This window comes from Miscanthus floridulus, chromosome 1 (genome assembly GCF_019320115.1).
Source record: "Miscanthus floridulus cultivar M001 chromosome 1, ASM1932011v1, whole genome shotgun sequence".
NCBI lineage: Eukaryota > Viridiplantae > Streptophyta > Magnoliopsida > Poales > Poaceae > Miscanthus > Miscanthus floridulus.
Window position 1 is genome coordinate 52,071,134 of NC_089580.1, and position 15,965 is coordinate 52,087,098.

Below are 15,965 nucleotides of genomic sequence, written 5' to 3' on the forward strand. Positions count from 1 at the left end.
GATTGATGAGCCATTTTTTGTGCCTTTTTCCCCAACTTGTGGTGGTAGTTATTGATGGTAAGATCCTTAATCTCTGCCCTTTTGAGGCACAACCAACATGATTAGGTGTAATAATCAATCAGGCCAACCTTTGAATTCATTCGAGTGGTGGGGGAAAATTGAGGTGGAGAAATGATGCACGAACTGCTTGATCCTGTTTCCTTTGGCCCTAAGATGAAATCATGACCATCTTGCTCATGCAACAGCTTTTACGGCGGCTATATATTACGATTAGAAATCACACCCCTCACTCGTTAGCATTTTGGTTGTACAAGAGTGCACTTTGGCAGATTATATATGTTTCCACTCGTACTAGATTATATATGTTTCCACTGTTCTTTACCAGATTATGCAATCCGATCGACTTTAATAATTATATATGTTTCCACATGTCAAACACATTGTGCTTTACCAGATTATATATGTTTCCACTGTTCTTTTGACAGATATTTGCTTATAATTGATATAGCAAACTATTGAGGCAAGCTGCAGTTAGAAAAATTTACCACCCCTCCCTTCCTATGTGGAGCTGGCTATACTGTTATCATCAGTTCTTTTTAATTGCCGAAATTGAAATACTATACTGTTATCATTTATTTAGATAATCATATTTGGAAATAAATATCTGATGAGTAGAAAAAATCCTTGCATTTATATTATTCTTCTTACATTGTCATTTGTCAGTATTATGATGATCCTCAAGTTTTAGTAAAAATTAAAAATACACTATTGTGGCCGGTGGCTACTAATCTTCTCTGTACTTGTTGTCTTCTATGTACTCCTCTTCTACTACTACTCTCCTCTACTCCACTCTACTACTTCCCTACTACTACTATCTACTACTTCTGATTGTCCGATTTGCTTATCAAGTTCGGAAGATATTAAGCATATGATGTTCTTACATTGTCATGTTGCTTTTTCTTGGAAGCAGCACCTGCTTTTTTTTGCCAAATCTCCCCTCTCTTCTATTTGTTGCCACCTTTCCTATCCTCTATGTTTTGGAAGCAGCACCTGCTTTTTTATATACTACTACTACTACTATACTGAACTACTACTACTACTCTACTCTACTGAACTACTACTACTCTACTTGCTACTGCTAGCTACTCTTACTCCTACTAGCTGGCTGCTACTCTACTCTCTTCCCTAGTTGCTGGCTGCTACTCTTAACTACTGGCTGCTACACTTCTCTACTCTCTCCTCTACTAAGTTACCAGATTTTGATCTGCAAGGGTCTTCCAACCATGTGGCAGCAGTCAACTGTTTTTTGGTTATTTTTCCTATCCTCTATATTTGGGAAGCAGCAGTGGCTTTTTTTACACCTTTTCCTCTCTATGTTTGCTAAGCAGTTGTTGCTTTTTTTTGCAAAATCTCCCCTCTCCTCTGCTCTCCTCTCCTTTGTTTTGCCGATGATGAAATTGTCCAAGTCCATACATTATATGGAATATGAGCTGATGATCAAGAACTTGTGAGGAACTTGGCATCATTAGCAGCCGCCCCTACATTACCTTCTCCTCTCTTCTCTGTTATGATGCCTTGATGCTCCAAGTTCAAGATCAGATGATGATTGACATGTTTCTGAGGCCTCTACTACTGCTACTACTCGTTTTTTTGATATATTGTTGTTTTATAGGACTACTTTGGTTTATAGCCCTTTTTTATTTCTTATACCTTCTCGCATACCTAAAGCACACTTTCTTGCATCTTTTAGAACAAAGCGCGAAATAATGTCGTGGACAATAGACAGTGCAGCTCGATGCCCTGAGCATGATGAGTAGCCAACCCTTGAGGAGCAAGCACTAGAGGACCAGCTTACTCAGGAACAGTTCGATAACGAGGTAGAAAAGGATCTAGAAGTGATGCTTACTTAGGAGGAGTGTGACGATGAGGAAGGCCCCAAAGGAGAGGCTGCTGAAGGCAAAGAAGAAGATGATGATGAGTCAGAAGAGGGATATGAAAGTCCCGAGGATCCTTTCCCACCTAAAGCAAGAAGGAGGCCAACGGAGGAAGATTTGGACAAGGATTTTGACCCAAATGAGGAGGTAGGGAAGAAGCCTTAGCTTGTAAATTTTGCTAAAGCTTTGGCTGTGTTACCTCTGCTAACACTTTAACCTATCCTATATACAGGTCCCTCCTAAAACTCAGAAAAGACGACATCGACGTCCGTGACATCTCGCTGGACAAGACGGAGTAGAGGAAAGGAGAGCAGAGGCAACAGCCACAGAGACGGATCATGATGCCTCTGCTCCACAAACTCAAGACACAACCATGACTACCAAGCCTAAGAGGAAACGAGGGGATAAAAAAGGAAATCTATATCTAGATAAGGCTTGCTATGTGATAACGGAGGTCGGGCCAACAGGGGAGATCCTTGAGCCGAAGGAATTAAGAGGACAATTCCGTAATGCGATCGGGGCCCTAGTAAGAGATAAATTGAACCCAGCAATCCCTAACTGGAAAGAGGTACCAGAGAACATAAAGAATGCACTATGGGATAGGCAGCTGAAGGTCAATTTTAGATTTCTGGAGGGTAAGCACGAATTGGTAAAAAAATGCTATCATGATGATGGGAGAGTCATTCCGACGTTGGAGGTCAGAGCTCAACACGAAGTATATCCAAAAGGGGTTAACTCCCTTCAACGTGTTCAGCAAAATAACTCCGAGTCAATGGGAGGAGCTCGTGGCTCAGAAGACTTCACCAGAGGCATTGGAGCTCAGTACCCGTAACACCGAGCTGGCGAAGAGGAACAAACACCACCATCATCTAGGCCCCAGTGGCTACTATGCCAAGGAAGAGCAGTCTTGTAAGATGGATAAAGAGGCCGCAACTGCTGGGAATATCAATGTGATGAACTTGAAAGTACGCTCAAGGAACTGGATATATACGAGGAGTACAGAACCATCCAGTAGTAATCTTAAGTTTGATAAGCCAGAGACCCAAGAGGTGGTATCAAGGATACTGAAATATGCTGAAGACAAAGAGACGGGCTCATTCAATCCTTCTAGAGAGAGGGACAAGCTTAGCCTTGGCTTGGGAAACAAGGAGCACACAGGCCGCACCAGGGGGCTAGGGAAAAGGATGACCTAGAAGCAAGGATTCGAAGAGGACAGGCACATGTACAAGAAACATGGCCGAGACTGGGAGACTAGTCTTGAGCTCCAAGTGAAGGCTCTAGTTGCGAAGGCGTTGGAGGAGCAGGGACTATCTATAGAGCCACGGATATTAGTGACGCCGCCAGGAGAACTGACATTAGTTGGTAGCCCTCCGAAAGTTCCTAGCAGCCAAGGTTCCACTGCAGCCACAACCCTAGTCGATCGTATACGGGAACCAACTAGTTGCACCTTGGTGTTTCTTAGCGGCCGATAGAACACTATGATGGAGGTGGCAATGGGTGTGGCACATCCTCCCGGTAGCTTACACCACAATAATAAGATACCGCCGGACTACACAAGGGTCGAGGTGCATACAGTGAAGCCCGAGTTCATGCAGTGGAGGATAGACTACGCAACTCCCGAGGGGCTGGTATTACTCAGAGACGTTATGGGGCAGTTCATCCTCTAGCACAAACGGGACATTATATTGACTGCTTCTTCGCCACCTCCCCCTCTCCCAAATTTGGAGCGAGTTGTTGAGGCTGGGGAGATATTTTCACCGTCTCGTGACCCCCACATTCTTGAGATGCCACATTCTTCCCCGCCTCCTATCGAGCATGTGCCTGATGAGATGCCACAACCTTCTCTAGCTCATACCGAGCAAGTGCATCATGAGATGCCATAGTCTTCTCAACAAGCACAACCGATACATGAACAACGAGTGCCTCCTAAAGAAGGTGATGCATAAGAAGATGAGGACGTGCCTAAATGGGAACTCTAAAAGAAGATTCCAATCAACATAAGGCCAGTTTATGTTCTGATCAAAGACGTCTCGTCGGTGTCCAAGTGGTATTCCCATGACCAGTTCAAGCCTAAGAACCAAGTTAAAAAAGTCCCATCATGGGGTTCTGAGGAGGTCGTCACTAGCAAACTCCACCAAATTGCAAAGCAGTATCCAAATGTTGATGCCATCGAATGGTCAAAGGATTGCTCGAAAACATATGAAAGAGACAAGCCCTTCCTACCAAACTAGGACATCCAGCGCCTACCACTTGGAATGAGAAGGTTCCATGATTGGTACTTGCGTATTCTCCCAACGAGCATAGATATCATACAAGCATGCTTTCCCACCGGCACATTTGGAAGCCCAGCCGGGAAAATTTTCTTTGACTTCAATGACATGCACACATGCTTTCACCTGGGAAAAATGGAGATGAATCTAATTCGCACGTGGTGCCTGTAAGTCCTTGTCCTCCAGATATGATATAAATATAATCTTTGAATTTTGTTGTAACTAACCCACACTGTGATTTGTAGAATGCAAGTGCACATTGTCAAACAAATGCCAAGTGTGAAAGCCGGGTATGTAGACCCTCAAGCTATAGCCCAAACAAATTTTAATTACCCTAAACGGTGGACACTGGATGCCAAAGAGCTAGCAGTTGCAAAGACTCTTCGGGAGAAAGGGTGCATCCGTAGTGCGAAGCTAAGGGAAGAGTCCCTTAAGGTTGCGGCATACATTGCCTTGGCTTTCAAAAATCTCCAACACCACTCTACTATATGGCTACCATACAACTTCGAGTAAGCTCAACTCTATACTTAAAGCTTTGTTCGATATATTTTATTCGATGCAAAAGGGCTTATCTAGTTATATGATTAAATCCATATAGCAACCACTGGATTTGTATAGCCATCGATGTCGGGAGGAGCATGGCATGGGTCTTTGATTCATTAGATAAGGACACGGTGACATACAAAGACTTCATATCGATTCTCAAGACGTATACATATCGACAATCCTCATTAGCTTATATGTTTGTATACATACTTGTAACATTCACTTTTGGATACTAACAAGTTGTATTTGCTAAAATAATTCGAACAGGGCATTTAGGTTCTATGTCACTAATCATCATGGAAGGCATGATCCAGCAAGGAAGGAAAAGCTGGCTATAAAAACACTATATGCGGTAAGTGTAACTTACTTCTTTATTACTCCGTTACATGGCTATCAAAAGCATTACTTAACATTTTCATATGCAAAACACGCAGTGCCCCAAGCAGAAGCCTGGGAGTGTATATTGTGGATACTATGTATGTTCTATAATGGGTAACACCGGTGCCTACAGGAGACACCCCTTAAGGGTAAGTTTGAACCTCTTCACTCGTAGTATAAAAACTTCGTAAATGGTATGAAATACTAAACCAAAACTTGTTTTCTTATAGTGGAGAGAAGAGAAAGGAATGAAAAGAGACCCATACAAGGATGACCAACTCTTAGAGCTCGTCAGCGACCTTTACAACTTCATATTGAACTAGATTGTACATGTCAGAGGCGCCTACCATGACCGAGAGTCTGAGTTAGGTACAAATTCTCAGTACCAACACCTTCGTGAGACTGAAAGGCTAGCTCTAGGACGTTGATAACAATGTGTATGGAATTTGTAGATTTAATGATGGATTGTATATATTCTTTTGAATTGGACTTGTAATTGTAGTTTATAGAATACTCTTATGCTTGTAGTCGCGGTCGCGGGGTGTTCGGCAACGCGAACGCTGGTCGCGGGGCGTTCGGCAACGCGAACGCGGTTCGGAACGTTGGTCGTGGGACGTTTGGCAACGCGATTTTGAATTGTAAATTTGATTTTTTTTGCGGGAAAACATACTGTAGGGGTGGTTCTAGATTGAACCGCTCCTACAAATACCTGTTTATAGGGGCAGCTGGTACTACATCCGCCCCTATAAATCGATTTGTATGGGCGGCTGGTAATACGAGCCGCCCCTATAAATCGATTTGTAGGGACGACCTGGGAACCGCTCCTACAAATGCATGATTTGTAGAGACCCTTGCGTAGGGGCGGCTGGGCAAACCGCCCCTACAAAGGGTTAGCCGCCCCTAGAAATGCTTTTTGTAGTAGTGATACTAATACTTGATATAAAATAAATATGTTTCCTTTTGCTCCGTAGTATATTAGTGTCGTATTCCAAATTTTCAAACCCATTCTATGTGCATATGCGTGGCCAAGCGCTAGCCATGAACCAAACGATAGGTGCAAAGTATCTGTAGACAGTGAGACATCTATTGGATTGAGTTTACTTTTGGCCCCTCAACTATTGTGTTGGTCTAATTTTAACCCTCAACTACAAAACCGTCTAGTACCGGTACCCCAACTATTAAAACCATTCACTTTTAGCACCTAGAGTAGAGGCAAGACTATTTTAACTGACGTTGAGCGGTTTTTATGTTGACTTTTGGTCCACTCGAAATGGCAATCACGGATAAGCAGTGGGCCCAGTAACAAAAGGCTCCATGCATGTACAAAAAGGAAGGGAGCATTTTTTATGTTGACTCCATGCACATTCGGCCAGCTCAAACATGGCTCTCGAACAAGTTGCTCCCGTCGCCCTCCTGCTCACTGTCCTCGTCGCCGCGTCGGTCGCCTACGTCCTCCTCGTCGTCGTCGCCGGCGGCAAAAAGAAGCCCGCTAGTGCTGCTGCTCCCACGTCATGCCATGGTGGTCGGAGGCTGCCGCTTCCGCTGCTATGGTCACCGCGGGGTATCCCACTGCTGGGCCACCTCCACCTGCTGGGCGCGCTGCCGGACCGCTCGCTGGTGTCCTTGGCGCGCACGCACGGCCCGGTGCTTCTACTCTGCCTAGGCCGCGTGCCCACCGTCGTGGTGTCCTCCGCAGCTAGTGCCGAAGAGGTGATGTGGGCACGCGACCTGGCGTTCGCGAGCCGGCCCCAGAGCGCTATGGCCAAGCGCCTCCTCTACGGCCATGACGTCGCATTTGCGCCCTACGGCGAGTACTAGCGCCAGACCTCGTCGCATGTGAGTCGTCCACCTCCTCAACGCGCGCCGCGTCGAGTCCTTCCGCCGCGTCCAGGAGCAGGAGGCCGCCCACGTCGCCGCCTGGGCCAGCTCCAGCGCCGGAGGCGTGACCGTCGACCTCAGCGAGCTCCTCACCGAGTACGCCAATGCCGTTGTGTCGCGTGCCGTGTTTGGTGACGAGAGCGCGCGCGATTGCTGCTGTCGGGCAAGCGCGAGCAAGCTGCCGCGTCCATGGCGGACAAGCCTTGGGACGGGGATGGGGAGGCCCACCTGACGGCGAGGTTGGTGATGCAGATGACGGAAGGCGTGTTCTCCTGCAAGAGGCGCATGGTGGCGGGCTCGTCCGCCTGCAGCTTCCGGGGCGTCGCTGAGGACCAGCGACGCGGAGGCGAGCGCCACGACGAGGGAGCCCGCGGCTGACGACAACAGCCGCCCCGCACTCTCGGCGGGGACTAGCTCGTGGAGCTACCGTAGCTACGCCCATGGCCACGGCGAGGGGAGGGCGAGCGAAGAGGCCGAGGCGGGCGCGAGCTTGGTGGCCGCGGCGCGCGCGGTGCCTGAGGAAATGACACGGGTGGCGTGGCGGCGGGAGCGTGGAGAGGAAGCAGGCTGTGGCAGAGGACGCGGTGGCGATGGCGGCCATCGGGGCTGCTGTTGCTTGTGTTGTGCGCGGGGGGGGGGGGGGGGCAGACAATGGAGCGAGCGCAGCCGCCCACGGCCGTGTGTGTTTGGACGATGAGTCGATGATGAGTGGATGCGCTGCGTTGCTGTTGTATGGTGCAGTGGCACTGCTTGCCTGGCGCTTTCCTACTGGCTGTTGGTCCGTCAAAACCACTCAACGTTGGTCAAAACAACCTTGTCTCTGCCCCACATGCTAAAAGTGAACGGTTTTGACAGTTGGGGTACTGGTACTAGACGGTTTTGTAGTTGAGGGTTAAAATTAGACCAACACAATAGTTGAGGGGCCAAAAGTGGACTTAATCCGACATCTATTATACACTACCGGGAACGGGAGCTTTGCCTTGTGCCCAGGGCACACGGCAAAGCCACTAAAACACTCGGCAAACCCTCGGCAAAGGGCACACGGCAAAAATTTTAACGGCAAACTAACTTTGCCGGGTGTTTTTCTTTGGGCATTCGAAAAAGACTTTGTTGAGTGCCCAAAAAACACTCGGCAAATATTTTCCGCAAAAATTAAAAAAAAACAATTGCCACCATCGGCCGCTGCCAGCACACCCACGCCTCCGGCACGCCCCCGCCAGCACACCCACGCACCACAACCACCACCACCACGCTAGCACCACGAAGCCCGCCGCCCGTCGCCCGCCACCACCAGAGCCCAGATCCGGATGCCATCGGCCTCCACCGGCCGGATCCGGGAGAGGGAGGGGCGGCGCCGGGGAAGAAGAAAGCCAGGGAGGGGCGGCGGCCTGGGAGAGGGAGGGAGGGGAGGGGCACTGGGGGCCGGGTGCCCGGGAGGAAGAAGGGGAGGGGGCGCTGGGGGCCGGGCGGTTAAGTAGATATTTTTTGTTTGCCGAGTGTCCCAGATCGGGGCACTCGGCAAAGTTTTTTTATTTTTTTTCTTCTCCTTCTTTTCCAAAAAAAAAGATTTATTTCTTTGCCGAGTGTTTTAGATCTGAGCACTTGGCAAAGTTTTTATTTATTTATTTTTTCTTCTCCTTCTTTTCTAGAAAAAAGATTTTATTTCTTTGCCGAGTGTTTTTTTTTTTGACACTCGGCAAACCTCCTCTTTGCCGAGTGTTTTTTTTACACTCGGCAAACCATCCTCTTTGCAGAGTGTTTTTTTTTTTTTTTTGCTGAGTGTTTTTAGCGCAGCACTCGGCAAAGATCTTGTTCGTCGAGTACCCAAGAGAATACACTCGGCAAATTTGAGGATTCCGGTAGTGATAGCTTCATCAATTTTAAAATTTGTCACTTCACTCTCTTGAATGTGTTCATAGAGTTAGGTTACATGTGCTTGCGTGTATTTATAGAGATTAATTTATTATGTACCTTGATGCAAGCATTTGTGGCTGTACAGTGTTTTTGAAAAACAAAATGAAGGGTGAGAAATGTATGAAAATGATGCTGCTTTGTGGCTTCATATATATTATGCACAATACGCTAATAATAATAATAATTGATGAGATGTTTTTCAGCATATAGATGCAGGTCTGAATTAATTGGGCTGTCATTTGTTTCGTAATACTCCCTTCGTCCATGAAAGAATACAATTCTTGTATTGCTCGTTTTAATTCAGAATCTCTCTCACCCATGTCATATATATAGGAGTAGTAAGAATAAAGGGTGAACATAGTAGAAACTGCGCTCGATCTGTCGGAATGAAACAAATGCAACGGATCGGATGCATGGATCGATGCCGGCCGCGCCTTAATTAGAAAAGAGAACACTCGATCGATCTGATGATTCTGTGCAGAAGATGGGCAGCAAGTACGTATTCACATACCATGAGGCCGTAGGCGAAGACCTGGATGCCGTTGTTCCCGAGCGACGAGGCAGCGAGCTCCAGGTTGCCGAGGTGGCCCGAGAAGATCTGCGTGGAGATGGACAGCACGTTGTTGAGCACGTACACCACCACCGCCGGCGCCGCGATTGGCGCCAGCAGCCGGAGCTCTATCATGGCTGCCTTGGAGGCCCGGTGCGCCCATGGCGCCTCACGGTCGGCGAGGATGCCCTCCAGCCGCCCGCTCAGCTCATGGGACGACGACGACGTCCCGCCTTGACCATCGCCGCCGCCGGCCATATATCTTCTGCTTATTATCTAGCTTGAGCTCACTCACAAAATAGAGAGAGAGAGAGAGAGCGCCACAGATAGCTAAACAGCTAATGAATAGGACACACGCCCGACACACTTATTATCAGCGCTGAGCATTCTATTATTTCGTGTTTTTGTTTTTTTGTGCTTGATGAGATGGTATGGTGAATCCGGCATCTGTACATCGTTTTCCTATATTTCCTTCACCATGCTTAGTCTGGTCTCTGGTGTGATTAGTTCAAACTAGTACGTACTATTATTGTCCTCTTGTTGCTCTGTGCGTCAGAGATTGGCCTACTCTCGACCAGTATCTCTTTGGAAATTAAGGGGGTGTTTGATTCTTTAATCGCTCCTAAAATTCATGTCACATCAAATGTTTAGATACTAATAAGGAGCATTAAATATAAATTAATTTCAAAACCAATTACATAGATAGAGGCTAATTTACGAGATGAAATTTTTAAACTTAATTATTCCGTTATTAGTATGTGTTTACTGTAGCACCACGTTGTCAAATCATGACCTAATTAGGCTTAAAAGATTCTGTCTTGCAAATTAGTCACACGTTATGCAATTAGTTTCATAATTAATCTATATTTAATACTCTATACATGTGTCTAAACATTTAATGTGATAGAAATTTTAGACACACCTGTAGAAACCAAATATGGCCTAAATTCCGACAGTGCAGTAGCTCGGAACCACTGCCATTGGTTAGATCTAGTGGTGTGTGACAGTGTGAGAGAGAGATCGACGAATATAATTTATATGTCTACAAGTACTGTCTCCGTCCCAAGAAAAATGCTAACTCTAGTTTTTTTTATCTTTAGTCAAACCATTATACGTTTATTTAAAATTTGTAGGAAAGATGATCTAACTTTTCATAGTTTAACTTAGAACTATCCATTGTATTCTTTTTGGGATGGCTTTACTATTTGACAAACATTCCTTACTGTAAACTCATATATATATATATATATATATATATATATATATATATATATATATATATATATATATATATATATATATATATATATATATATATATATATGGTGCATTTTTTATACTCCCGGAGTACTTCCTCTGCTCCATGATATGGCATTCGATTATATCCATATGAGCTAATCGGGTTTGTGTGTAGCAGGATCCGATAAGTAACATGTAAGGCTGGATAACGAGCTGGCTCGGCTCGGCTCGTTCTGGCTCGTTAAGATAACGAGCTAGCTCGGCTCGGCTCGTTATCCTAACAAGCCAGAAAGCCAGTTCGGCTCGACTCGTTAAAAGCTTGAGCTGGCTCGTTAAGCTCGCGAGCCAGGTATAAAAAATACATAAAATATAATATTTGCATTTATCTAAATTTTGAGAATAATAATAATATAAAAGAAATGCATCTAGACCAGTTACCAGTTAATTTATAGGGTCTAGACTAGTTACCAGTCAATTGTAAAATGCAAGACATGAAGTGATACAAAAACTAATATAAGTTTTGATACTTTTTTTCTAGAAACTTGGTTCGTTTAACTCGTGAGTTGGCTCGTTATAGCTAACGAGCTAAAATCTTGGCTCGACTCGGCTTGTTATCATAACGAGCCGAGTCGAGCCAGCCACAAGCCAAGCGAGTTAACGAGCTTATGAGTTTTTTTTCCAGCCATAGTAACGTGCGACGAGATTTGCGTGCTTCGTTGCATCTGTTGTGCCTTCGTATGTTCTGTTGCAAGATAAATTATTTAATTATTTGGAAGTATGTATACATACACAGTTGGGAGTACGTATACATACATACATCAACGCCGATAGCTTTGTATATTCTGTTACAAAATAAATTATTTAATTATTTGGGAGTACGTATACATAGGGAGTAAATTATTTAATTATTTGGGAGTATATAAATATACATACATCGATGCCGAGTAATGAGATTACATTACTTTTTAGAATAGAGTATTTATACATATTTTTTAAAATAGAGTATTTATACATACTTGTTGGAATGGAGTATTTGTACATACTTTTTAGAAATAGAGTATTTATACATACTTTTTGGAATGGAGTATGAATACATACGCCAAGATTAAGGTAGTATAAGTGCATACTTAAACAGTTAAACCACACGATCGGAGTATATATGCATACGTTCACGTGATATACAAAACACCCGTGTATGTATTTATATACTCAGTGGTACATTAATTTTTACAACAAAGTATGAGTATGTACATCACACGTGAATTTTGGAACCAAAATCAACCAAACTCATTTGTACTTTGTACAAACAAAATGGATAAAAACAAATCTAGCAGCCACGTGTTCCTAGGATTTGTTTGCACAAATTCACATCTGTGCCAGTCGTGAGCAACAACACATTTCTTGGGAATGATTTTCACCACAAAATGTACTAAGAAAATAGAGAGACGAAGCATCGGAATTTAGAAAGAAAAAATAGCCACACTGAGATCCAACAACAGGGGCAGCGCATGTGGTGCCGTTGGCGGTGGGGATGCCGCCGTCGGTGCTGGAGACTTCGCCGATGCAGTTCTGACGATGCCGCAGACGAGAGCGGCGAGGGCCCCGTGGTTGTAGCCGGGAGGGGTGCGGAATGCGTCGCGGTTGTAGCCGGCCACGAGGAGCCCGCCGCCCGTCGCTGGGCACAGGACGCGCCGCCGCCACTGGGAGCCACCGCCGTCGGGATGGCCACGCCGAGGGGTTCCACCGCCACCATCACCACCAGAATGTGAAGGAGAGGATGCGTCGTGGTCGAATCCACCAGGGGATGGGGCGCTGCTATCGTCACCATGCGTGAGATCCACAAATAGGCAGGAGAGAAATCTGGAGAGAGAGGAGAGGAAAATGCGTGGCGTGGTTTTATAATAAAATATATGGGGCAACACAGGATCCGGATTTTAGGATCGTATACTTCCTAAACGGGGCTGCTTGTTAACCCGCTAGGCAATCTGACACCGGTCAAATGTGAGGAGGCGGGTGTATTTGTGCGGGGTTAGAGGAGGGAGTAACTACTCTCAAGGAGTAGAAATTTTTTTCATATATATATATAGACACACACACGCCTAGGGCTCCAAATAGGTAATGGAGAGCCCCAGCCAGCCCCTCTAGCCAACCCAACCATTTAGGTCTGCGGGACTAACACATGCGTAGGTAGGGGATTACCGTAGACCTAGCAGATCGGATGCACAAAAACTCAGTTCAAGCTGCGCAGAAACGTTTTTGTCATGACGTTGCATAGAAATTAGTAGTTGGATGAAGGAAAATTAATTCGTTGCCGCATCCTTCTCGCGAGCTGGACGTTCCACCTGACACAACCTGACATAGTTGACGCATGCATGCATGTACGTATCCAATCTAATCTCTTTCGTTTTTTTTCATTATAATTGGTCAACGAAGCATTTGATTCAAAAACAGTTTTCACCATTGAACTTATGATATTTTTGTGCACGATTTAAGATCCACTGTGAATATTTTTTTAAAATAAAATAAAATTTATAAATTTAAAATTTGAATCATGGCACGTGATGGCCGATTGGATGCAGAGAATTAATGGTCAAGATGCGTAGAAAAGTTTTTGGCGCAGACGTTGCATAGAAATTAGTGGTTTGATGAATAAAAAATAATTTCATTACGACGTAAAAACCTCTCCACGATATGAACATTCCACCTGTCACAACCGGTGATTGCCTCCTCCAACATCATGCTTTCGTCTATGTATAGAAACTTGTGAGAGAGAGCATAGAAACATGTAGACGATCTCGTCTTTTTCCATGATTTGAAATTTGAATCACGGCACGTGATGACCGATTGGATGCATAGAATCACCGGTCAAGATGCGCAGAAAAGTTTTTGGCACCAACGTTGCATAGAAATTAGTGGTCGAATGAATAAAAATTAAATTTGTTGCTGTTTGAAAACCTCTCCATGAGATGGACATTTCACCTGACATAACCGTGATTGCCTCCACCAGCATCATGCTTCCCAATATGGGGATGTATAATTAACATGGGAACAATGCATAAAACATAGAGACCACAAGCGTAAAAACATGTAGATGATCTCGTCTTCTCCGAAATTTGAAATTTAAAAAATAGCACGTGATGGACAATCGGATTCATAGAATCAATGGTCAAGATATGTAGAAACATTTTTGGCACCAACGACATCTCCGATCCTAGCGCCCCGCCGCTAGGTTAGGAGATCCATCAGCAATGATGATCTGATCAAATCCATCGATCGGGTCACAGACCGCTTAGCAGAATGTCAGCTCCTCTTGGATTCGATCTCAGATCAATCTAGAGCGAGCGACGAGTTTCCCATACTCCAAGATGACCAAGCCACTGCAACTGAGCGACCTGCTTGGCCACATCGTTCAAGGTGGCTAGATTCTGATTTGGTGATCATGGCTACTCTAGAGGGGTGCACGGTGCGGCACTGACCACTTCCCACTACTAGCCTATGTTTGGCCGACTATGAGGCCCCGATGGAGGACCAGTTGAAGCCATGTCCCTTTGGGCAAGAGGGTGCGGGATCTGCATACTAGAACGCCATCCACCACCTCTTTGTCGACCACGTCGAGCATGACCACGTCATCGACCTCTACATCATTGACCTGGCTGACTCCGATCAGCCCGCACCCATGGTCAACATAGTGGCTATTTGCCAGCTTTTGGATGAACTCTCTCGTCCAACTGAATCTCTCCACAAAGTTCTGAATGAGAGCCCCGATGATTATTCCGAGGGCTCAACCAAGTCCGCATCGAGCTACCCTGCTTTCCCTCTAGGGTTCAGGGGCATGATCTTCCACGTTAGCCACAATAGTGTCACCAAGGACGGTGAAACCACTGAAGAGCACAAAGCTCGTCTAGCGAAGAACGCTGATCGCCAACGTCACCGAGATGCAGAAGCAGCCCAAGTGGCCGACGAAGATGGTCACGGCCCACCCTGCCATCAACGTAATATGGAGGAGGCGTTTGACATGGCGGGCGACCAGCCAGTCTACTAGACTCCAAGCGCCAATCTAGCCATCGCTTTCAACGAGCTCGACAAACTCCCTCACACTCCAGAGGTCGAGAAGGTCCAAACACATATCATAGCAGCGCAAGTCCAAGTCAACGGGTTTCGGAACGACACCCCATCTTATTCCACCGCATCAGCTCGTAGCCGCCGCTCTCGCAGCGACGAAGGAGGCCAGCATCATGGTGCCGAGGCCCCCCGACCTCAGGCTGGAGGTCCCTACCTCTATAGAGGATCCAGAGGCAACTATGAAGCCCATTCACGCCACGACGATCGCAGGGCCCAGGCCTTGCAAACGATTCCTGCGTCTTGGCCCTTTGCATGCTGGGGACTAGATATGATCGGGCCCTTCAACGGCAAAACAGGAATAGAAACATATTTTAGCAGGCGTAGAAACCTTACAACGACAAAAAAAATGCATACAAAAATGTTTTAACAACACATAAACCTTACAGGGGTAAGAAAGGCATAGAAATATCTTTTAGCAGGCATAGAAACCTATTGCTAAAATTAATGTCAGCTACATTAATGCAAAATCATGACCAAAAAATCTAGAAAAAATTATAGATTGCTGGGTGTGACCAACAGATCATACAATCAAAGGACATAAAACAAACTGCAAGAGCTATTATTGATAATTGTATAAAAATTTGTAACAACAAAGTATAGAAATGTCATCAAATGATGTATATAAGTCTTCCAAGAATGCATGGATAATTGTTAATACAATGTATAGAAATGTGTTTTCAACATTAAATATAAATGTGCTCCAACAATGTATAAAATTATGTTCCAACAATGTATAAAGTGTGCTCCAACACTATATAGAATTCAAGATGATTTCTTGATTACACAGTTGGCTCAAGAAGCATAGAAATAAAAAATCAAAGTACATGAAAACCAACTACGAGAATCATTATTTATCTAGTTTTTTAGAAACTTGCACTGAATCATAATTGCTATGCAAAGAAATTTATGTTTGCAAGCACAGAAACAATTTGTCTCTAAATGATTCCTGCGTCTTAGCCTTTCGCATGCTAGGGACTGGATATGATCGGGCCCTTCAACGGCAAAACAGAAATAGAAACATATTTTAGCAGGCGCAGAAACCTTACAACGGCAAAAAAAAGACGTACAAAAATGTTTTAACAACACATAAACCTTACAGGGGTAAGAAAGGCATAGAAATATCTTTTAGCAGGC

General features: G+C 45.1%; 1 protein-coding gene across 1 annotated transcript in view; it reads right to left on the reverse strand.

Moving 5' to 3' along the window:
• The window catches only part of LOC136483734 (protein DETOXIFICATION 40-like), a 34,808-nt gene extending 25,004 nt beyond the window's left edge, over nucleotides 1–9,804 (reverse strand). The window contains exon 1 of the mRNA XM_066480882.1: nucleotides 9,432–9,804. Coding sequence (XP_066336979.1) covers nucleotides 9,432–9,728 — 297 coding nt within the window. The 5' untranslated portion in view covers nucleotides 9,729–9,804. The remainder of the gene's footprint in view (nucleotides 1–9,431) is intronic.
• Between the last annotated feature and the right edge of the window lie 6,161 nt (nucleotides 9,805–15,965).